General features: G+C 46.3%; 1 protein-coding gene across 1 annotated transcript in view; it reads right to left on the reverse strand.

The window, feature by feature from the left end:
• Positions 1-17,890: 17,890 nt before the first annotated feature.
• LOC1270274 (protein glass) overlaps positions 17,891-24,909 on the reverse strand; it is a 64,236-nt gene continuing 57,217 nt past the window's right edge. Inside the window, exon 2 of the mRNA XM_308956.5 lies at positions 17,891-21,591. Within this exon, the coding sequence (XP_308956.5) occupies positions 19,697-21,591 (1,895 nt within the window). The 3' untranslated portion in view covers positions 17,891-19,696. The remainder of the gene's footprint in view (positions 21,592-24,909) is intronic.

The following is a 24,909-nucleotide window of genomic DNA, read 5'->3' on the forward strand; positions in this document are numbered from 1 at the left end:
GTACAAAAAAAAACGGAAAAGCCAGCGGGAAAGTGAAAACAATCAAGCTTCAGTCGTCCACGAAATTCCTTGCGCATTGAGGCAAAACGTGGCGCGAGGGTGGGTTGGATTTTCTCTCACCGTTCTTGTTTTTTTCTGCTTTCATTCGTCCTCTCTCTCTCGCTCTCACTTTCTGTGCTCCCTTTGCACACAGCGCTGATTAATTAGAGTGTGTTTATGATTTATTCGAGACATTGGTTTTAATTTTCCGTCATCCGACTACGGATCCCAGGGTACTCCGGGGTGCCGCAAGTGCCAGGGCAATCGATGCTAGACACAATGCGCGAACACTGGGTGGAGTGTTGTTTTTTCATTTCATAGTTCCACTCCAAGGGTCCAAGGCTCGGCGCTAATCGGCCTTTTCAAGTAGGTTGTTGGAGAGTGAATAAGAGAGATAGAGAGAGAGAGAGAGAGAAAGAGAAGGAGAAAGAAAAAAATGGCCTTCTACCGAAAATCTGTCGACATCAGCGAACAACACTCCAGGAGCAACAGACTGGAACGCATCGTGCGGTAGCATTGGTAAGACCGTGGCGTTGATTTAGTAAACTGTTGATTACGGTTTGCCTGGAGGTTGCGGCACGGGTCGGCGCAGTAAACGAATTCTTGCGGGGCGATGGCGGCGGCACAAACCACTCATCTGATTTGTGAATTAAATGAAACAGCAGAAGCAAAAACCCTGAGCCACCCGGCTGAGTAACAGCGTTCCTGCGTCTTTGATGCTTTGAAGCTGTTTCGCTCTCTTTTTCGCTTCGCTTTTTATGTCTCCCGTTTTGTCCTTTACTGTACAAACGTATCCCTTTGTACTTTTCCACGCTTAGCAAAGCCTACTGCGGCGGGCACATGGCGAAGCGCCTAAAACTCGTGAGCTACTGGGCGCCTCCATGCACCAAGCCGACCGAGCCGTTCCCGTTCTCGAGCAGATTGCTTTCACCGCTTTCGCCATAATCCGCCGGGCCGGGCTTGTGTGTAATAAGCACCTTTTCTGTTCGCTTCGTTTCTCTTTGTTTTACGCTCACGTACACCCACACATGCTAGTTGGGTGCTTTTTTTGTTACTATCCAGCCGAAGTAAAAGGAAACATTCTAGGAAACGCAAGCCCGCACCAGTCGGATTAAGTGCGGAAGCCGAATGCTTTCCGTAAGTGCGGAAATCAGTCGAAAAGTGTCCCAAGAAAGCGAAATGGGAACGAAAAAACTCTCACACACACGCACACTCATCTGCTTGATGAATCGGAAGCGATGGGGAAACAACGAAATGTTTCTGTCGCCAGCAGCTAAATTTTTTGCTGCTGCTTCTTCCGAGCGACTAAATCCCTCTCAGTACCGTTGCCAGCATTGCAATTGCCAGGCTTTGGGTGCCTGTTGCCTCCCCCCCCTCCCCCGGTGGGGGTGGAATGGTTTGTCTATAATCTGTCTTTCGGCATGCTGGCGCTGCTTTGTTTAGGATTGCAGTCGTGTTTTTTTGTTGGCTGTAGGAAGCTTTCGAAATCTGCTATATGCTGTGGAGCTGATTTTGGTTTTTTGTTTGTTTTTGGAATTAGGTTTTTTTCTGCCAAATTATCACTTTAAAAAAAAGTCAAATAAGCTTTAAATTGGTCGTGTTTAAGGACGCAAGAAGACATTTAAGTAAAATGCAGCAAATAAGTACATTTTTATGATTAATTTATATCCGTTAATAAAATTATGATGAAACGACAATATTTCAAAAAGTTAAAGCTATAACCAAAGAAATTGATTGATATTTGCGAATTTTATCCTATTTTTTGTGCTCCATTTTTCAAGTCAGCCAATGGTGCTGAATTGTCACCGATCAACTCACTGCTTGAAATTTAATCAGCCTGAAACAACCTCCCCGCCAAGGCGTAAATCGGAAAAGGCATTGATCCTTTAACTTGATTTCACGCCCTGTTGCGATTCGGCCAAACCTTCGGCAATGGTGGCACTCCCTCAAAACAAGAATACCAACAAAAAAAAACCTCGACCCTCCAAAATCGAAGGATCATATCAGGTCCCGTCCCGGAGTAAAATAGCCTCGGAATGGGTTTGAGCTGTTAAATCACACTCGCCGCACGCATGGCGTTGTTTATATTTGTCACTGTTTCCATCACCGTGGCCAGCCCCAGCGTCAAGTGGTTTTTTTTTTTTTGGCCCGGAAGCGCTGGAAACCGGTTAAACAGGTTCGACCCTTTCTGTTCACTGCCCGCTTTTTTGCTGTGCCCTATGTTGACGCGGTCATGTCAACCCGAACGAGGTAGAGCCAATCGTGTCCTATCTATCGTGTCATCTCGTGAGCGTGTGACTTCAGTGTTTGGTTGTTCCTGGAGAAAAATGAAAGTGCTTTCTCTCTACCTCCCTCCTCTCCCCTTCCATCTCCCACAATGCATTGGAATCAACAGTCTCTTCGATATGGTGAAAATCGAAGAAATGTGTTCGCGTTTCATCGAGATAACTGAGGCCGCCACTGTCATTTGTGCGTGATTCCTTTTTCGGGGTTTGGCAAGTGATGAAAATGGGCCAGATAGCGCGCAGAGAGGGAGAGGGGCAGGTTTTATGGTGTTTCGGGGGGAAAAAACGGGACACACAAACCGGCGTTGATTTACTTGTGTGCGTGGATCGGCTGTTGGAACAGATGGTCCATGGATCCATCTTTCTGATGACCCTCTCCGTTCCAGAGTTCGACATTAAAGTTCGGCTAATCAGAAGGCTGAAAGCATGATTTTACGATACACCTTGTGTTGTGCCGGGTAACGTTTGCTGCAATGTGTTTGGGAGGGGGGGTTCAGGAAGGAAAAAGCCATTCCAATAGATTCCATCTGTAATTGCCACCACCAAAGGTGTTGTTTGACGTGTTCTGGTTTATGCATTCTCGTTCCTAGGCCGATACACGTCACCCTGTTACCTCACCGTGTTTTGGGTAATGAAATTTACACCCTTTCGGTTTTCCTACGTTTATTAGAGCCGGAAATGAGAGGGCTCGTTTTCGGGTTCGATATCGGTCGTAGGAATCGAACGGCGTGACGTTGGAAAATTGATCCATTGCGGGAATGAAAGAGAGCTGAAATTGGGAAAGGTATTGCTAGTGAAAGACGGTTGGAAGAGGGTCCTACGGGCCTTCAATATCATGGTTTGTGATGTACTCCAAACAAGTTTGGGGGTTAATAACAAAATTAGGTATTAGTTTATTTAAAAAAAGTCAATTATTTTATAGATTTTATCTAGTTACATGATGTCTCCTTTCGTTCCATGATCTCCCGCGGTACAGAGACAAATTTAACAAAATAAATATAAATAAACAGTAAAAAAAGTTCCTTTGTTCTGTCGTTTTGCTTGTGCCTGCCCATTAACTACACAGTAACGTGTTGCAATTAATAGCAAAACCACACAAAATAACATATTTTACGTACATTATTCTACCGACTGACAAGTTCATGCCCATGCCAGAAACACTGGTAAATTATAGAGCAAAAAAAGAAGGTATGTGAGTGTGGATCGATTCGTTTCCCCCGATCTCTCCACCAATCAGACAAAAAGTGCAACATGACAAACGAAATATTCCAAAGTCGAATTACGACATCAATCATTCGCCAACTAACTGGTCCAACGGGCACTGGCACCGCCGAATGTGGTACTGCATGATCCAACCAACTACGTCCCCATCTCCCGCTCCCGACTTTCCGGTTGCAGCAACTAATGAAAATCCTGTCCATCAAACAGCACGAGCTGATTCGAGCTGAGCGCGCGCGCGCGCGCCAGTCACAACGATCGGGATGTGTGAGGAGTTTTCAAAAACACGCTCCACATTGACACACACACACACAATGGAAGGGAAGAACGGGAGGATGGTTTTTTTCGGTGTAAAGATGCACCGAATGCAAGTGTGCATGGGGAGGTGCGGGACTCGGTTGTCGGTTTTTCTGACAAACTGTCAGTGTGAGCGAGGGTTCGGCGGAGGTCATTTGTGACGTTAAATGGTAAAATAATAGCAAGAGACAGCGTAATGGGTAGTTTGAAGGCGCAGGAGGGTTCGGAGCGGATGGAGAGAAGTGGGTAATGTTTAATCCCTCTTTTGCTCGGCCAGAAACGGGCACATATCTTATTCATAAATCAATCAAAACAATTCACTTGCAGCGAGTGAAAAGTGAAAGGGTACAAAATGAACAAATAGGAGGGGCTAGTGGTTGTAAAATCAGCCAAAAATAAGCCCTTTCGTGGTGTCTGTATAATAAAGCATACAAAGAGTACACTTTTTGAGATGAAATTCATATATTATTGCTTCTCCTTTTAAAGCTATAGCTGCAACTCAGAAACCTCATCACCTCAAGCCATAATACTAAGCTCAGCTACAACATACCAACACAAAACATCGTTTTACAGCACTTGTAAAACTGTTCACCCTCCCCATCCCTCTGCTGATAAAGCATTCAAACACAAAACGAACCGCTTAAGCTCGCCCCATTGGCACAGTTCACTTTCACTGCCGTTGCAGCCTGCAGCACGAATGCACCGGTTGCACCGTGGTCGATTTAGCAGTGCTTCGGCAGGCACCACGGCAGGCACGATTGATCTCGGTTCATAAATCAGTTATATTAATTACAAACAATTTCCGAAAGTGACTCCCGTCGGGGTACCCGTAAAGCCCGCCACACTTTCGTCCCGGGCTGCACCGTTCGGGTGGCAAACAATGGGCCTATGGGCTGCAAAACGCACCGTGGCGTAGGTGGTTCATTGAATCGAAACCATTTGTTAATGCAAAAGCCGCGTGAGCCAGTGACGCTCTAGCCTGCCTGTGGTGAAGAAACTGTGCAGCAGCACGTGCATAAGCCTCCCGTACCCGGGCGTATCGCTTTACTTGGTGGGTTGCGAACGGGAACCCACTCAGCACAACGCTTTTGCGACCGACCTCGAAGTCGATGGTGCCCAGTGCATATGCAAATTAATCTCCTCTATTTGCACGTTCCGGGGATGCATTGAAGTGCGGTGCAAATCGGTGCTGCAGTGCAAATGCAATGTTTGCCTGTCGTCTGCTTGGGTGCCGTGTGTGTACTGTGTTTGCAGGATCGAACGCACAAGCTGCACTGGGTTTGATAAATTTTCAAGATAATTTCGCCTGGAAGAATTAATAAATTAGCTGCGGGCTGGTGGTGGTATTGGTGGTCGTTGTGATCGTAATCTCTTAAGCTTTGGCGGGCAGTAGCACCAGAACCCACACCAGCGGCAAACTGCTTTCGTGATTGCGTCTTGAGGCTCCCGTGCGCACATAAACAAACCAATTCATCAGCACCCTTGTGAAGGTGAAGCACTTTATTGGTTTGGAAGCCCGTGCGTTAGCGCTGATCGCGAAGCCGCACAAGATTATCTTCGCTCCGTTGCAGTCGTTTTTTTTTGCTGTGCCTTGCATCTTGCACGTTGCGAAACACGATAAACCATCGTTCTACCACGATAACCATCGTTCCGCAAAGCCTGGCCAGCGTTTCTCGACCTAAGCGCGAACGGCAGGATTAGATGCATCCTTCCTGCATGCGCCGAAGGCAAACCTCGGCGAACGATTGTCGATTGGTTTAATTACTATTGTCCTGGTTGGTTTACTGGTCGTTGGCGGATGTGTTGTGGATTGCTAAACGAGACGAGCGCGAAGGCGTGCTTTGGTGCTTTGGTGGGCTTTGATTTTGAGGTTAGGAAAGTGGCAATTATAGGTACATTGGGTAAATTAAGATAAATCTGTTATGAAAGTTATGGGGGTTAGTGAATGTATGAAAACGAAAGTAAAGATCTAAATTTGCTTAGCATGTGGCTTATTTTGATCAAGTTTGAACTGAGCAAGACTGTTAATTTGATTTTTGACTTTTTTGATGTAACTATAACAAAATAAAGACAATTATAGTAATTAAGAATTTTAGAGTATAATATAGTTGGAATCTATTCACTCCTACTCAGCCATTTGAAGCTATTGGATAAGAATTATTTTGTTATTAACTTCATATTTAAAAAAAATGTAATTATTTTCCAAATATTTTTGTATGGCTCTCCCGATTTAAGAACATCTTTTTTCAATTTTATCAAACATTTATTTAAAAAATAAAGGTTTTATTTTAATAAGAACTGTTGATAAATGGTGGAAGAGAGTAATATTGGGACAAAATTAAATAATTGTGAGTCTAAAATTCAAAATACATACATTATTCTACATAAATTATGTCTCTTCTCCTTTCGTTAAAATTATAATGCCCATTGCTCTACATATTCCTATCAAATTAGCACGTTGAATGATAATGCGACCCATCTTCTGGCCATTCAATTTTGACCACCAATAAATACGCAAGCCCCAATTCCGCCCGCTCGTGGTGCAGCGCAAGAAACACCTGCACTTCCGGCAATTTACCTGCTTTTCCGGTCGCGCGGCCGCCACCTGCGAGCTGGTTGCAGTCGTCCAGTGCTGCCAGCCCGTTTGCGGTCAGCCATCTTGTGAAAGCCACCTTCTCCCTCGTTCACCCACCCCTCACATCACCATTGCCCGACAGCATTCCATGAACCCCGAACAAGTTTACTCCAATATCCACTCGAGGAGGCAACGCCTGCTGCAGCTTGCAACTCATCCACTGCCAATTGGGAGTATCCTTAAATCCTTCCGCAGTTGGAATTGTTTTAAGTTTCTTTACCGCACTGTCTCCTCCCCCCCCCCCTCTTCACTCCTATCTCTACGACGCCCTCAAAACCCTCCTCACCCCGTGCCAATCCAATATATCGTTTTGATTGGCTTTCTGCGTTTTTTCTCTCCCTCTCTTCTCGTTCTTGCTGTTCTGCTTCTTCTTCTTCTTCTTCTTGTGGGTGGGTGTTGTTGTTTCGATTCCGTGATTCCGGCACCTTCTGTCAAGGATCGAGCGACCATGTCCCGGAAAAAGGTGCGCGCTCATTCCCGTAAAACCCATGGGGAAGGTGGGTGAGGTATGGGGCAAGTGAGGCAGCACAATGGCGTTTTTGGCACACGGTTGCACTTCCACTTTTTGGCTCCGAATCGAAAGCAGGTTGTCGAGAGACGTGTGTGTGTGTGTGTGTGCCTTGATACTCCATGCTTCCATCCTTCCACTTGCGCCGCCAACGGCCAATGTGCTCATTGCAGATGCATGCGGCGTGCTTGGCTCGTTGCAACTGCAACCTTCCTACACCGCCCCATCATTCGCCATTCGCGTGCATGTGTGTGTGTTGAGCGCTGCGGATTTGCAGAAAATGTACCACAAAATATCCTCTCGAGCGTTAAACCAATCGATAGCTATAGGTATCGGAGTGCATTCCCGAGGTTCGTCGCTAGCACAGTTGGGCCCGCAAAAAAAAACAAACGGGAAAATGCAGTTGGCAAGGGGGAAAACCCGGGCCGCACGGAGTGGTGCGGAGTGAACGGTGGATTAAATTGCACTTTGTCTGCAGTTTGGCGATGATTAGTGGCTGCAGAAGTGAAATTTGATTGCTCGCTTCGGCCCTTTTGGTGCGGGTAGGGCGGGGCCAGGTGTGGGAGTGCATGAGTGCAGGGAGATAAAGTTTGATCCTTGTTCAAAAATTGTTCTTCAGGGCGTGAGTATGTGTGTGTGTGTGTGGGTGAATACATGTGAAAGAGATAGGATAGGAAGTGTCTGCTGATGAGTTTTTGAAGAAGTTTACACAACGGAGCGCTCTCGAGTAGAATGCAAGCAGCGCTCGGCAAAATTAGGGTTCGGGTGCATTAAATGTTTAAATATCTATAATTATGGAGGAAGTTTCGCACAGGGGAAGGAGTTTATACATTATTTTACTGTGCAAAAGCATTGAATAAGTGCAGCAATGCGGCAGGAAATGCGGATGAAGTGTATTTCTAGAGGGGTTTACTTTACTGTCAGGTTAAGAACAGGGTTGCGCTTATCAAGGTTTTTTGATTGCGCTATTGGTATACTCATGCGCTGCGCATAACGCAGCGCCATCTGTTAGAATTGAGCAGTACTATAACAAAGTGCATAGAATAGAAAACAATGAAAGTTATATTTTAAATCACTCTTTGTTGCAAATGTGACACCACACTGAAATAGAAATAATTCTCATCTACGGTTGTACCAGAAACGAGTTGTTGTGCAATCAACGTTAATCGCTAACACAATAGTACACCGACCAAACGGATTGCCAACGTCTGGGAGCGACACAATTGTACAATCCCTACCCAGCCTGCTTCAATCCAAAGCAGCCCACCGTTTCGTTACTATAGTTGCTTGTCAGGAGCAATTCCAGCGAGCACATTACCGCGTACGTGTAACAAGTATGGCAATGCGTAGTGGGCCGATAAAAACAGACGGTCAAACGGGCCAGCTCACTAGCACTAGACCTTCATAAATTATACCAGCTCGCGTAAGCGTGAGGCGATAAATAAAACGCAACTCCCACCGGAAGACGGACTGCCGAGCACGTTTCGCGGTCGGTGCGCGAAACACAGAGAGGAAGAGCCGCGGGAATATAGGAAATTGTCTGCAGCGTCTGCCCCATCGGCAAAGCACATTGTGGATCGCTGAACGAGCAATACATGTGTTCGGTTAAAAAGCGTCCCGAATTCGAGTGGTCCCTACTAGGATCAGATAAAGCCAACAGACCCACGAGCAATATATTGGAAGGACGCGTAATGGACGCACACTTCCGGATGGTGTTGCTCCAAGTGTTGCCACCGTATACGTACAGACGCTGGTGTGCCGCACTACCTATTGGAATCTTCGCGTTCGCGCTTCGATTGTTCCAGGGGAACGAGTCCTTACGGGGCAACCGGTGAAACCACGCAACTAATTGACATTTATGGAGCGAATCCAGGCTGCACTCCAGGATGACTTCTTCCAATTATTCCACCCAAAACCCTCTTGTGTACATCGCTTCTGCAATCTGTGTGTCTCAAATCATGATCTGGAGCTTTTGGGGTGTATCTTGGAATGTATCACAGACACTTTGCACCTTTGATTTTCAAAACAGGGACAGGGGACAGTGGGTGGCGGTATAGTATTTAGCTAATAGAACACTAAATTAATTACTGATTCGATGCCACTCGCACACCACACACGGCACATTCTGAACCCCGCAAACATCGAGAGTGTCTTCATGCTGGGACACTTTTCGAGCAGGTTCGCTCCCGCTCGGAGTGTCTACACAACCAACGAGAGCGCACCGACACAAACAAATGTTTGAGTCATCAATAATTCACATAAATTACCGGGCTTGATGCCTTCTCGTTAACAACCCACCGGTCGCGGTGGGGAACCAGCGTCAGTCGCTCTTTCATTCCTGCAAAAGGCCTCACGCGTCTGGAGGAATACTTTTGCTCCCGTATCTTCGTGTTCGTTCAAGCAACGATGGAGAGAGAGGGAGAGAGATCCCGTCCATCCGTAGTCGATGAATGAGGTGGAAAATGATAGGATGGTCCATGCCACGCGGACGGGACACAGTGAGCGGGAGCGGAAGTTTTGGAAGTCAGTTAATTAATACGAATTAGTAGCGACATTTATTCAGGAAACTTACGAGAAGCACTCACGGGACGCTTGTTGGTGGTGGTTTTTGGTGGCTTCCCGTGCAAGACAACACACACACACAAGGGCGATGCTGCGATGGAAGGTAGGATCAAAATCAACAATTAATCATGACTTCATCTTGGGGCACCGCACTAAGACAGCGAAAGACGATGAGCCCACTGCCCGGGCTGCCGAGAATTGATCCCATCCTTTCCCATCTTCCCGGGAGGGAAGCTTCCCAATAATGCAACGTTAGCGCGGCTGCTCGTCGTGCTTAATCCTAAACTTTAAGTAGCTTCATATTTCAGGACAGGAGTTTCAGGACAGGGCCCTCTGACCTGTGGGAAAACGTGTGCGGGAGCGTGTCGTCTAAGCAGTTAGACAGCGACGTCTAAGCATAACAAAAGGCCCGCTTTTCCAACTGCCACCATCCGGCGGGAAGATCCGTTTCCATTCTGATGTCAATCAATTTCGGTAGAGCTTTCATAAATTAGCAGCCTTTGGTAGCAGAACGTCTTTAATATCGTGTGCCTGTCAGCAGAGTTCTTGGAGGGATGATGCGTGTGCTTGCGTGTGTATGTTTCTGCTATACAATTAAAAGCTTGCAATAATAGATGCGCGCAAAACTTTCTCCACCGCTCCAAAAACCTGCTGAACGCAAGACGCAAGACTTCATCTAGTAGTTGAAGGTGTGCCACGGTTGGTACAGCATGATCCTAGTGGAATTGTTTAATGACTGGAGAGCGGGAGGCTGAAACGTTTCGGCGAATGTTTAATGCAAATGGGAACGCGTCTATTAAAGCGCGCTTCTGCCCGCTGGATGAAAGGTTCGGGTGTGATCGTTCATAAAGAGGCATGCTTGTGTGAAAGAACGTACTTGCTACTGCTTTATATCTCCTTTGGCATGATATTTTACAAATGCGGGAGTAGTTTTGTAGCTGTAAGTGTTGTATGTATGTGTATGGAAAGCGGAAAATGTACAAGCGCAAATATGATAGATAAAAAAACGTAAAAATCAAAGCAAATCGCACACAAATCATAATGAAGCTCAGTGGCAAATCGTTTCATTTGATTGTGAAACTTTTCTTTTTTTCTACGTTTTACAATTTTTTTTGTTAAATTACTTTCTACACTCTACTTCCAAGCTAGGAGGAACTTTTTACCGTACCACTGCCGTCAGAAATAATAATATTTTTTTATAATTTGGCAAACAGCTTTCAAAACCTTTTGCCAAAATCAATTGAAAAAGAACAAAAGAGTTTAAAAATTACGCACAAAAAGAAAGCAATAATTCAACTCCAACCTAGCTAGCGCAAACTTTACCAAACCGTGCAACTGTGCCGGAGCATTTTAAAACAAAGAATTGAGCGTCTCGTTGCGCTTACTTACCGACGTTTAAATTTTGAACCAAATTAGTCATAAAAATACCATTGTCTTAGGGTTTTTTTCTTTCTTAATTTTGCTCTTTTACTACATTTTGCCAAAAGCGTTTCTTTCCAATTTGGATGTACTGGAAAATCAAACGAAAGATCGATAAAATCAAACAAAAAATTATAATAACATAAAATCAAATAAAACACACAATCACACAACCGGATTTTATTGCTTTTATAAACGTTTTCAAATGTTTTCACTATATTTCATCCACTTTAAATGTTTTCCCGGCCACTCGTGGGGGAGGGGCTTTCTTTTGTTTTTGTTTGTTTTTGCTTATCTCGCTTAGCTTTGTTCAGCGTACGCTCACTATCAATAATTGCAATCAATCAATCAGCAATATAATAATAGTAATAATAATAATAATGATAATAATAATAATCATACAATGTATAATAATAGAATATAATATATTTGCGTTTGTTTTTGTTTTGTTTTGCGTTGTCGTGTTTGTAGTTTTTGTTTTCTCTGTATTTGTGTTTCTGTGTGTGTTTGGTTTATATTATACTCAGTAAGGGTGTGTGAGTGTTTGTGTGTAATAGAAACTCTACGTAAAACCTACGCAATTCGTGTGGTTTTGCAATTCTCAACTATTCAACACTGGTGCTAACTCGGTCATTTTCCTCCGGCTTAAATAACGTTCGCGTCAATTCGCGCGCACTGTTGAACTAGTTTTTATCTGAGTTTTCCTTTCTGAGTTTGAATCCGTTTTGTCATTGGCGTTTTTAAATGTCTTTTTTAATTTTTACAAGTTAATTTTTACACAATAAGTTAAACAACCGAAACAATACGCCATTTTGTCCGCATTTTGTTGTCCTGCATCACTGGGTTTTGTTTTTTGTCAATTCTTGTTCTTTTTTCCTTCCTCCAGCTCTTCTGTTTCACGTTAAACTGTTTTGCTTGCATCAGTATAAAAATATTTGTCTTTATTTGCGTCATCATCACGCGCTATCCCCTAGCCCTCTTCAACAACTACTCTACGATGGAATTCAATTAAAAAGTCTGCATCGGCCCAATCGGTGAGGACAAGCGGGATAAGGAATGTTTTTTCTGCTAAACTGCTATAACTGTCTTTTGCAAGGTTTTATATACGTGTATGTGTGTATATGCTCAAATATATACCGTTCGTTTTTATTGAATGCGATGAGAAAGAGAGATAGAGAGAAGGAAAGGAATCAATCAATACACTACGAATAGCATGTATGTAGCTCTACGTATTAAGATGATGTTTCGCCCCCTTTTTTTTTGCAATAATTATAGTTTGCTCGTCTCATCCACTCATCCACGCGTCTACTTGTATATAAAGATATTGCTTATTTACAATTGCTTATGCGTTCAGTTTGCTTATCACTAGCGGGATCTGGAGAGTTCTACTAACACTGCTGGGAATGTAATCGAACTCTCTGCATCCAACCCGAACCACGAACCACTACCTGGTCAGCGATGATCCCGGGGAAAAATTGATTTAAAATTGGCTGCGAAGTGATGAAGCACGTTGCGCGATCACTTCGCGTTTGCTGTGTGAGTATTTGGTATTTGCTTGCGGTTAAGCGTTCACCCGCCCGTCCCCATTCGATACCACGGTACTGGTTCACTAAAGTTCTAGCCTCTACTTGTGCTTTAGTAAACGGAGAAAAGTATAAGTGAAAACAGTACAAGATAGTTTTTTTTTCTCTAACGCAAACGCGTGGAGGAGTATATGCGTTTTCTTAAAATTGTGTTTTATGGTTTCCTCCCTTCTTCTCAAACCGCTCAAGTCTTGTAAAATTCATACTACTCGTTAACTTTTTACATTCTCCACACTATAGAGACGTCTATTTACAGCGCTACCGCATTTGTTTCGTACTTCGAAGCTTTTGGGCGTTATTTGCAGAGATCATTTGAAAGCGGGTTCTTGTTTGAAATTACATCTTCCTTGTGTGAATGACTAGAAGTAACTCTCTCTCTCTCTCTCTCGGCCTCTCTCTTTTCAATTCAATTGCTTGTTTGTTGTATTAAGGAAGGATCTAGCACCTTCTGCTAACTTAATGATTAAATATAATGATTAGATAGTTTGCTCGTTTGCGCCGCGAACTTGTGCTGGGTATAGTCCGCCGGGCATCAGCTCCAGCCAGCCGCTTGGTTACTACCAGTAACGCTAACGCTAATTTAGGCCCGCTAGGATTTAGAGGTGAAGCAAAAAGGGGTGTCACGGGTTTCTCATCACACCGTTCTCATCCCAAACGCAACCTCAAAAGTTACTAAACGTCACTAATGTCACTTATAGATTAGAGAGACCACGAAAACGAATTGACAATCGTTGCCAAAGATGGCGTCGGTAGGGACCTGCCGTACTTGCGATTTCTTACTTGCTGTAATTGTGTGTGTGTGTGCATCGTTGTACCAACGTAACCGCTTCTTATAATTGACTGTACAGAAAGTTGGGTGAAGGATAAATAGCTTAGGTGTAAGTAAACGGAACGAATGGTTTTACATAAAACTACTAGCTTAACTGTTTGCCTGGTGGTTCTTCCTATACATTCTTCTCGAACACGATCGCATCCTTACACTACTTACTAATGCTGTTTTTCCTTATATATTGCACGTTTTACCCACCTACTCTTTGAAGTAGCACTCTCCCGTTACAATTTCACCTGCACCAGGGAGCAGTAGCTGCTTCGTCGAGAGAAGAGAGACAGAAACTATAAACAAACGACTGTCACGGGGTGTGGCAACCTGCGCTGACAATCGTTTGCAAAAAACGCGACAAATGAAACACTATCAAACCTTGGCTCGCTAGTAATATCTTACGTAGTACACATACATTCAATTCCATTCCTTTCATTCACACCCTCATACACACTGGGGGAAGCTCTACACAACCACACGAACGTTCGTCTACATTTTTGCTTTTAAAACTCGATCGCTCCGGCCCTTCCCTTTAATCTTCCCTTGCTAATGAGCATCCTGTCACTTGTTGGACATCTCACCACACGGAGATGGCGAAGAGGAGGGGAATAAAAAATAGCAGGACAGCTTTCCACGTTTTGTTGTCTTCCATTGCCGTAGGCCACAATTTGTCCTTTTCGTGAAGTTCCTTCAGCGCTATCAATTTGCAGAGGAACTCGTCACCATTCGGTACACAGCGGCCCAGTGTCCAATTAAATTCCATCAAGATAACGAAGTAATCGTCCTCACTTTTGCTCTTGGTCAGTGTTTTTTGTGTGAGTGTGTCTTTGTGCCCTATTTTCCAATTTCTTCAGGTGCAAACATCTTCACCAAAAAAAAATGAAAATGGCAAAAGTGATGGAAGGACGTTTGAGGACGTTTTTTTATTCTGCTCACTTCATCAGGGGGAGGGCGAAAAAAATATGACGATTTGACAAATTGGTGACGACTTGTCGGTGCGCCCTGACGAGGCCGGACAGAAAGGAAGTTCGTTTATGAGAATCATTTTCCCTCACTTCCGGCTAAATGGCTAGTCTGGCGGGACACTGCCTACAGGTGACGTTGGCATTTCCATATGAACAAAGTAGTTATTTTTTTCTGTTGCGGCTAGATTGAGCGACAGTCTTGTGTTACTTTTTAATAAGAGAAAATGTCTGCATCGGGTTTTTTCATCCTTTAAACATGACGATACTACTTTTGTATTATTAAGAGAGAATAAAAAATGCACCACAAAAGCCTCAAGCTATTGCGCCACGGCATTTCTTCCCTCAGCGTAAACTTGCCAGCGAAAAGACGCCATCCGACAAAAAATCTTCCACTGTCAATAATCAATCAACGCGTCTGCGTCTGAAGCAACCGCAGCAAAACGCGTCATGAATGGCAATTTACGGCGGAAGCAAATAAAATCAACTTCCTTTCCTCGCACAACACGCGCCACGATGACAACGACAGCGACTGAAAGCGACAATGCTTCGTACAGCCAAGCCTTCCCGCCCTGCTCACCAAACAAAAAAAGCATCCCGGAAGTTAGTCGAAAGAAGAAAAGAAACTTTTGCTATTTTAAAACGAGCTGGTTCGTAAAATGAAAAAGTGTTTCGTTTCAATTCCCTCACTTGCTCACTCACTCACTGCGCTCACTACTCTCACTGAGTGTAATCGTAGGTGTGGTGGAAAGGGACTATCATAAGAGTTCCTCCTCCCTTTCCTCCACCAACGTCGGATGTAGGCCGTGTATCTTCAAACCATGGGATGGCAGCGTCGACGTCACCGGCAAACATCCTGCATTGGCGGCAGGCAGGCCCGGCCGACGGAAGTGGCGTTGTGGGCGGGTGAAAACTAGTTTTAATTAAACAACTTTAATCGTTTTCAGCATCTTTTCAAGAAAACGCCGGCACGCCGGCCTGCCTGAGCTGATCATCAAAGGATGCTTCAGCAGTCTTTTGCTAAGAGCTTCCGGTTTCCTGTGCCGCCCGACCGGCCGCCCGACCAAGTGCTCTCGTGTGTAGAGTGTAGAGTTTTAAGTAAATGCTTCCCCATTTTCCCCCATTTCCATTCACGCACATTCTCATCTACACACACTCACACGCTCTCGTACTCACAGCCAAACTCACACACACACTTACACGTTTTTGCAGGCAGAGGTTTTGGATCACACGGAAGTGTCTTCCAAAAACTACCATCAGCCTCGGAACGGCAGAGTTTTCTTTAGCAATAGTTTGCTTCAGCACACACTTCACAGGCCCGCATTACTTTGCGCCGTTTGCATGGCCAAATGTATGTGTGTGTGTGTGTGTAGTTGTCTGTGAGCAGAAACATTCACATTCTCATCCGATTGCCTTCCTGTAGCCTGCCCCGAAGCCCTCATGCATATGCTCATGGACCTCACTGTGGAGCTGTGGAGTTAAATATTTACAGTACACGATTTCTTGTTTGCTTATGTCCTAATTCGTTGTTTCAGAAACGTTTTGCTACTTCGTTCAGAATGTCGTTGCATCGGGAGTGTTTTTTGTTTTCGTTTGTTTCTTTTGCCTTAATCATTGTTTGTTTTCTCTCGTTGCACATTGCCATGTCCTTTGCATTTCAAGTGACACCGAACGTAAAGGAGTGTATAAATATTTTTAAAGGAAATTTAACTGCTCAGGAGATACAAATACACATAGGAATAAGTTAAAAATAGGATTACGATGTTGGTTCTAAGAATATGTACGACTAGAAGTTCTAAAAACAAGGTTTAAATAGTATAAAAGTAGCTTAAATACTTGTTTGATATTGCTCAATAAATGAAGCTGCTTACGATTTGTGCACTTTACAAAAGGAATAAATATAAAATTGCGCTATTATAAATCAAACATCTTTGAGCAGAAACCAGAGTACATAAATAAGTATTTTAAAAAACGTTACATTCAGACTAGAGGACTACGCAGAGGTACTGCAGACAGATCAAGAGTTGATTCACGACGAGCTTCAGACGAACTTCTTACGCAGTAGCGGTAGAAAAGGGTAGCTGAGGGGCAGTACTGCTGCCTCCGTCAGCGGGAAAGTAAACCTACGAACCAAACCAGTTACGGACTAGATGAAGACTAGATTTTCAGTTTTGCGTGTTGTTAAGTACATTGCTAGTGTCTAGGAGCTTATCGATGAAAAAGTAATTCTCTACAATGCTTACAAAACTACGAGATCTTTACACGGTGCTTTGCCTAGCTTGCTAACTTGCTTAAAACTCTTTTGCATTTGTTCCTGATGTTTGCGCCCTCTACCCCATCCCCCCACCCAAAACAGCTGCCCAAAAAGGTACAAACTAAAACACTGTCAACAGTATGGCCTTACAGTTTCCGCTCATTTACACACTTTAACCCATATACCCCACACACTCTTGTTTACGGTTTGTTACTTGTTATTGCCAAGCGTTAATAGTTTAGATCGAAAGTTTTCATTATTGCTTTAGTAATTCACTTTTCGCTCTTCGCTCTCCTGCGCTCCCGTTCTCATTTACTCTAAGCATTGCTTTAAACGTGTTTTTTTTATCATTCTAAGGTGCTTTTAACATAGTTAAGGAAAGAAAGAGGTTCCTCTCTCTCTCTCTCTCTGGTTGTTGAAAGTTTTCATTTCCATTGTTCTTGTTTGTTTGTTTCTCTTTTTGAGGCTATGAATCGCAAATCTGATTTGCTGCAGCATATCGTTCTACGGTTTACTGCTTTTCTTTTTAAACTAAGTTGACTTGAGTTAATTTTGTTATAATTTTTCTTTCTTTATATAATTTGATTTTGTTTGTATTTCAACCAAAATGTTTGAAATTGGTTTAGAAACAATAATTTGTTTTGTTGGACTTTCCACTTTCCCTTTTTTTTTTGCTTCTTTGTTCACGTTTCCCTTTCCTTAATGGACGTATTGGTGATGTTTAAAACTTTTACTTAACAAGTTTACTTATGCCATGATGATGATGATGATGATCGTTCAATTGCTTCGTGTTGCTTCATATTTAATTGCTCTTTATGTTACATTTTTTGGAGTGCCGTGTAAAAATAGAAATAAAAAGGGAACCATCAACACGGTGACTTTGATTAATTGAGTGACTTTAAAATAAAGCGAATTTCCCACCCGTTTTGACGCGAACATCCACTCCACAGCAAGAGCGTCAAGCGTTCCGATTTGTCCTAGGAAGAACACCTTACCCCGTGTTTTGCCGCCGGCTATAGCCGTGGGTGACCCTCGGCTAGCGTTCGGTCACTAATGATCCATTTGCCACCCCCATTTGCTTCCCACCACCACGGCACACGTAAGTGTACACACCTTACATGGGGTGGCGTGACTAGGACACTCGCTCGCTGCCCTCGGGAGAAAACAAAAAACCCCCGTTCCCAGGTGAAGGGTGAAAAATATATGTTTTCTTCACGCCCCGGACTGAAGGTGACGATTAGATTAGTGCAAGATTTATGATGCGAGCCGTGCGAGCTCAAATCAAGCCATTTGCCTCTCCCCTGCCCCCACCCCCCCATATCGTCACCCTCTGCTTGCTGATAATGAGTCAGCGGGCTTTTGCCGTGCGGGGAAACATAAACCTGTAGGAAATGGTAAAGTGACGCATGAACGTTAAATTATATAAATAAAGTGGATTGGAGCTGCTTTTCGCCATTGTCGAAAATATGTTAATGAACGGTTTTTAAGGTTTTGTTAATCATCTTCTCCATCTTCTCCTGCCTTGCTTTGCTTTTCATTTCCCTGTTACAAAACTCTCTCATTGCTGTTACTGTAGCTGCATATACTGCCATTGCTGTTCGTTTCCAATTCGCACTTTAATGCTGCTGCAGCGTTTCCTTAATATACTTTTAACGTTGCTGCATTTGCGTGTGTTTTTTCTTCTTCTTCTTCTTCTTCTTCTTCTTGTTTTAGGATAGGAATTTCTAAAGTTTAGCTTATGTAGAAAGTAATTGCTGACTCGCTTCTTACTAGTTGCTTGTGTGTTGTGTGTATGAGTGTGAAAGTGTGTGTGTGTGTGTGTTTGGGGTGTTTGTTTTTTCACTACGCGTTAAATGCAATAGAGCTAGAGAGGATACATAAGAGCACATCATACCGATCTGCGTGCGCGGGCTGGACCGAACACTTGCTTGATCTTTTCCACTTTAATGGGGTAATTAATCTGAGTGTGAGTGTCTGCCACCGCATCACGCAGATCTAGCTTAGGGCCCGCAAAAATTAATTGAATCGTAGTAGTAAGTTAATTGAATCGAATTGCACAGGACGCATACGCAGCTCCGACAGGTTCGTCGCTGGTGGCATTGCTTTAGATATTCTTCTCTTCTTACTATACACACACAGACACACGCCGAGCACCGGGTTCCAGTATTTTCTATTTAGTTGTGTGCTCACGCGCCTATCTCACCTCTCCAGCACGCTATAACTGTTCTACAACTGTCTACGGCTTTCGCTCAAACCCTGAATTGTTACGGTCTACGCGGCGCGGGACACTATGCAAGTCTGTTTCCTACTGGTGGAGGAGGTGTTAAGTGGGAGTTAAGGACATTTGGGGACCTCTGTTTTCTGTTTACTTTGTTTCCTTACCGTTTTTTTCCTTTTTTTCGTTTCGTTAGATGTATAAGGGTGTAAATATAATATATGTATATGTATATATATATACTTTGTGTATATAAAGGTTTCATTAGGTATCGAATCCAGCGTCAGCCTGCTTCCGTAATCCAATCTTTTGCAATTTTTCTTTCTACGGCGCTTTGTTTTCGGGAGTTTGGTTTGCTTTGTTTTTTTAAAGAGAGTAAGAGGTTCATTTAAAACGTTTGCTATATGCATGACTAATGGTAATGACTAGGTAAAAGGGGAGTGCGGGGGGGGGGGGGGGAAGGGTACTAGACAACACCGTGTAGCTGTTGTTGTATGCTGTTCGAGAGCGGGGAGGGGCACAGAATGATCTATTGTTTTGCGATCGCTATCTTGTTTTGTTATAGTTGGAATAGTGTTTCTCTCTCTCTCTCTCTCTGTCTGTGTATGTTTGTTTATGAATAGCGGTGTTTCTAGTTGCTACACAGTTCGTTCCTACACACCCCCGTTCCCCATCTTCGCTCTAAAGCAGGCTTGTACGTAACTGTGGGCCCGCTTGCAAGTAATAACGCTTGATGAGAAGTTTAGTTTGAGGGAAAGAAAAACACAATCAAATGCTTAAGTGACTACTTACGAACCGCGCGCCCTCAATGCGCCTAGATGTATGCAATTCAGCAGTGCAAAAACGAGTTATTGTTTGCCGCCGGCGATCCCGCTTCATGCCGTCGCTTGCTGCGCCGGTTACCCGGCAAAGTTGACGTTTATCTGCACGGCTGCAGCGGCCGCCGCGGCAGCCGCAGCAGCAGCCGCCGCCGCCGCCGCCGCCGGATGCTGGTGCTGATGCAGTTGGAGGTGCGGATGGTGCTGCTGATGCGGGCTGTGGTGATGGGGCTGATGCGCTGTCGTCGTCGTTAGGATGGCGCCCGGACCGAGCACGGCGGCGGCTGCTGCGGCTGCGGCCGCTGCCGCCGCCGCTGCCGTCCCCGAGCCCGGCGACGCACTGCCGGCCAGCCGTCCGGCGGACTGGAGGTTTTTCATCACAAAGATGCTGCCGGTACCGTTCGGGGCGCCCGGGCTGATGGTAAGATGGTGAGGTACCGGTGACAGAGGCGACGGACACGCCATCGCATCGTCCGACTCGTCGCCCTCGATATCGACGTTCCGCTCGCGCTTGAGCGCAACCGGCTGGCGCCGCTCGGACAGCGGCGTCGAGCGCAAATCGTCCAGCGAGGAACCGTCGAGCGAGCCGGGTGACATCGGCGACATCAGGGGCGACTGTGGCGCACCATCCTCCTTGAAGCAGGCCGACTCCAGATGCTTGTTGAGGTACGACTTAAGCGCGAACGTTTTGTGACACCGACCGCACTGGTAGTTCTTGTCGATCGAGTGCGTCTGCATGTGGGCGCGCAGGTTCGACCGGTCGGCAAACGCTTTGCCGCAGTGTGCGCAACCGTACGGCTTTTCGCCCGTGTGCGACCGCAGATGGCCCTGCAGCAGCCAGGGCCGCGAGAACAGCTTCCCACACACCCCGCAACTGTGCGACAGCTTGTGCGTAAGCACGTGCATGGCCAGCGCGGGCATGGAGACGTACGCCTTGCCGCACGTGTGGCACTTCTTGGCCGACTGCGAGTCCAGGCTGCGGTGCGTTTGCTTGTGGCGCGACAGATTGCTCGAGGTGGCGTACTGCTTGCCGCACTCGGTGCACGTGTACTTGGCCTTGTTCTCCAGGGCCGTCTTCGGGTCGGCCATCTTCTTCTTCGACCGGCCATCGCTCACGAAGAACGCCTCGTACGTGTAGGCAACCGTTTTCGACCCATTCCTGCCCTCCGAGTCGGACGATTCGGCCGACTGGCCCAGCTCGTCCGAGGACGAGTCCATGCTGGTGGCATCGTGCGCCGCGTACCCGGGCAGCGTGTTGGTGCTGTTGCGGTTCTCGTTCTGCTCCGGCGAGCCGAGCGATTGCGGTACCGTTGTCGCGGGCGGTGACTGCAGCGGTAGGGGCGGGGGAGAAGCCGTCTGATGAAGCTGTTGCTGCTGCTGGGGCGGCTGCTGCTGAGGATGTGCTTGAAGCGGCCGCCGGTCGGGCTCGGCGATGGCGGGTTTCGGGGGCACTACTAGCACGACCGGGGCCGGGGTGGATTGCTGCACCGAGGGCGAGGGCGGCTGCTGCTGGGCGAGCAGTTGGTGCGGTGCCGGCGGCGGTAGGAAAGCCGTCGACGCGCTCAGGTCCAGGATGGCGTGGGCCGCGTGCAGGTCCTCCTCGGCCGGGATGCGCAGCTCGTAGCTCGGCCGGGGTGGCCTGTCGTCCAGCGAGTACGGCCGGTAGATGTCCTTCTTCTTGGGAGGGAGTGAGAGGGCAGTGCCGGTGCTCGTGAAGCACATCGCGAGGGACTTCTTCTGCGTGGGGGAACGCTGTGGGCTGTCCGTGGCGGCACTGGGCGCCGCTGGGGGTGAGGCGGAAGAGGCGGTTGCAGGTGTTGCACAGTGTTGGACAGGTGCGAGTGCGACGAACTGTTGCTGTGAAGAGGACTGCTGTTGTTGTTGGTGCTGCTGTTGCTGCTGTTGGTAGCTTGAAGACTCCGGGTCCAGCTTTGGCAGGTAGGCGGTAAAGTGATGCGTAATGTCCTGACCGTAACCTGGAAACGAGGGGAACAAAGATAAACAAAAAGAGACGATTAGTGTTATGGACATTGGGAATAGCAGGCACACCAGCAAACAGCTCTGCTTAAAGTGTGCTGTATCAATCAATAAAGAGAGAGAAAGAGAACGAATGACAAACGTCATCAGGTCCCAGTCGTCCAGTGCAGTCAGACTGCCGACTTCATTGGCCCGATGTTTGGCAAAGTTGCTCCCCAAAGTCGTAAATCCGGCATTCGGAACGAGCCCAGCGTCGCCAGTGGAAGCAACAGTCGTCATCAAAGCAACCAACCCCCTTGCCCCCCCCCCCCCATCCCCATCATCATCTCCAGCAGCTGACTATGCGTCAGTGCTATAAATCTCCCCACTCTACTGCTCGGTGTGTCGCTTCTAGATGGGGCAGGGATTTCTGCACCCAGACGAAAAACAATCCAATTCCATCCGAGTGCACAGACCAGGCTGCAAGCATTCTGCAACGGTCTGCTGCCTTTGCTGAGTCGTTCCACTCCGTCCCAAAATCAACACGATGAGCTATATGTGTTGCTCTTACCACTGTACACACACACACGCTCCACTGGTCACGTTGCACCGTTTACTGCAGTGCCGCACCACGACCCGTTTTTACTCCCCAGTTTTTTTTTTTGGAGGGGCATCTTCAACCGAAGAACAGCATTCGGAACACGCAATGAGCGGCTGAAGATGTTTTCCACAGACGCCAAACAACAACCCACCGCTCACGACACACTGGACGATTCCCCATTCATACGTGGTCGTCAGGCAGATCCTTTCAGGCGAAGAAAACTCTCTGTGTATGTGTGCTCCATACCCACCCGTTCACCCATTTCCATTTCGCCATTTCACTGACATTTGATTCGTTTTGGTTTTGGCTTCGTCTGACCGCAAGAATAAAACGTTCTACCCCACTACCTCCTCCCCACCGTTGCTCTGTCGATGATGGAACTGCGTTGACTCTTCGATGCGGTCGTCGCTTGCGTGCCGTTGGACCGTGGAATCCTTCTTGTCTATTATTTGCCTTTTTTTTCTTCTTCTGCTGTGTTGTTTTGGAGTGGAAAATGAGAAAATTGTTGCTCAAGCTACTTTGCTTTGCTCCGGGTGCGATCGTCGGGGTCTGGTTTCATGCATTCTCGGTCACGAAATTGCAAATTTCCGAAGCTTTTGCCCCGCTACACGGGTGAATGGAAAACTTCATTTTCCAATCGCTGGCTGGCGCCAACGGGCGCGGAGAGTGGCTAGTTTTAGTTTTTCCCCGAAAGGTAGGAGGCGGTGACGGCGGCAATCTCCGGTGATCTCACTGCTCACGCTGTTGAGCCGAGGTCGTAGCCACGTGGTCGTCCAGGCCATGCCGCTCCAAAATGTCAATCCGAAGGACTTGGGGTTTTTTGGTTGGATTGCAGCAACAGTAGAAGCCTCCTACATAGAGGCAGGGGAAGGTACACTGGTACGGGCATTCGTTATTTTTTCCCATCCACTTTTCCCAAACCCAAACCTCCAATCCCTGGTTTTGGCGCTCGTCTGCTCGTCCCCGTACCACATTTATATTCATTTTTCGGCATCTCGGGGGAGGGCATGTCACGTCATCAAACCAGCCATGCCATGCCACAGCCCATGGTGCGAGAGCGTGGAAAGGAAACGAGAGAAGGAGAGAGAGAGGGCCAGACTTTGCGTTTTGCGAAAGAAAGTGGTTCGAAACGGATGGGTTCCGGTACGCTCCTTTTTTGCACATCGAAACGAGCCGATGGATGGGTTTGGATTTTCTACCGCATTGCAGCACTTTCCAGCACTTGCCGGAGGTTTCTCTGTGTGTTTGTGTGTGTGTGTGTGTGTGTGTGGCGACCGGGAACTGACGAAACGTGGCACACGCTCTGTGGACGGAGGAGTGGTAAGGTTTTTTTTTTTTTTGGGGGGGCAAAATTGTTGGCCCTCAGCCGAAGCACGGCGTGTTGGTGTTTATAAAATCTGTGTTCGAATATTTTAATCGCGCTTCACGTTTCTGCGGTTGTGATGTTCGGGTCACTTGAAGCCAAAACAAAACAAAAAAACCCTAAAAGACTGCGCTCAAAACTGCAGCAATTTTTGACGCGAAAGTTCAAGTGTGTGCAGCAGCACCAGCAGCAGCAACACGAGTGGCGTCCGACTCGGCAAATGTAAGTGTGAGCAAAGAGTGGCGTTGCAGTGTTCTCTACCTTACCCTCAATCATGCAGCGCCAGTCAGCACTATTCCATTCTCGCCGTTTAGGTTTGAGCGGAGGGGGAGGATGGGACACAGCACGAAATAGATACATCATCCAACATTTTGGGTCTTGGTGCTGGCCTTGTTGCGGATAAGACGAATCGGCTTCACTGCACACGCCGCACTCGAAAAACTTAATTTCGAAAGGATTACGGACCTGAAGCAACAATCTGGCCCGCTTTTGGTGAAGGAGACGGGCGCAGAGAAGCTTCAATGATAAACTGCGCCGACGAAGATGATGCTGCATGATGACAGCAAAACATGCACTGAATAAGCAACGGGCGCGTTTGATTTGTTCGCCATTGCCGAACGAGACGGACTGCCCGTAACAAAAGCGAAACGGGGGTTTTCCACTGCAGGCGAATGAGAGCACTCGAATGGGAATGTTGGCACTGCAGGTTTTAGTGCGAGTGGAGGGCACTGATATGACTGTGGACAGAGGACACACAAGAGCTTATGTGGTGCAAGCTTGCGAGTGCTTAGTGGACTTAATTTTTAATTAAACTCCTACCAAGAATATACACACTAGAAGTAAGTTGAGATATAATAATAGAGTAGTCATGAGTTCAGTCCCTCTGAAATTGCTTTTTAACACTTCCTAATGTTTCTTAGTACGATTATTCCGTCAATTAAGTGTAATACATTCCGGGGCCAGTCTACAACTCCCGCCATTGTAGATAATCCACTTCGGAATTCGCGGCCATTATCCAAAGACCCTCCGGCAAGTATTCTCCAAACTTCGAAGCTAATTTTATTTCCTCCTGCATAGTTTTGCTTACATCTTTATCGCCATAATAAAGACGTTGCCCATGTTGTCTAGGTGACTGCGGCCCGTGCGTCCCACAGTCACCGACAGTCCGAAGTGATAAATATGTTCCACTGGGCAGGTTAGCATAGCTCCTGGGTAGGGCATAAAGTAAACAACGTTGGCTTTGGCGCGATGGCAAACGGAACAGTCAAAAGGAAACCAAAAAAACTCTCTCTTTCTCGCTCTCTCTATCTCTCTCTTTTCATTCATTCCACCATAGGGTCATAATTTAATATCCTTGTGAGGGTACTTTTGGAG

The sequence above is a fragment of the Anopheles gambiae genome, chromosome 2 (genome assembly GCF_943734735.2).
Source record: "Anopheles gambiae chromosome 2, idAnoGambNW_F1_1, whole genome shotgun sequence".
Taxonomy (NCBI): Eukaryota; Metazoa; Arthropoda; class Insecta; order Diptera; family Culicidae; genus Anopheles; species Anopheles gambiae.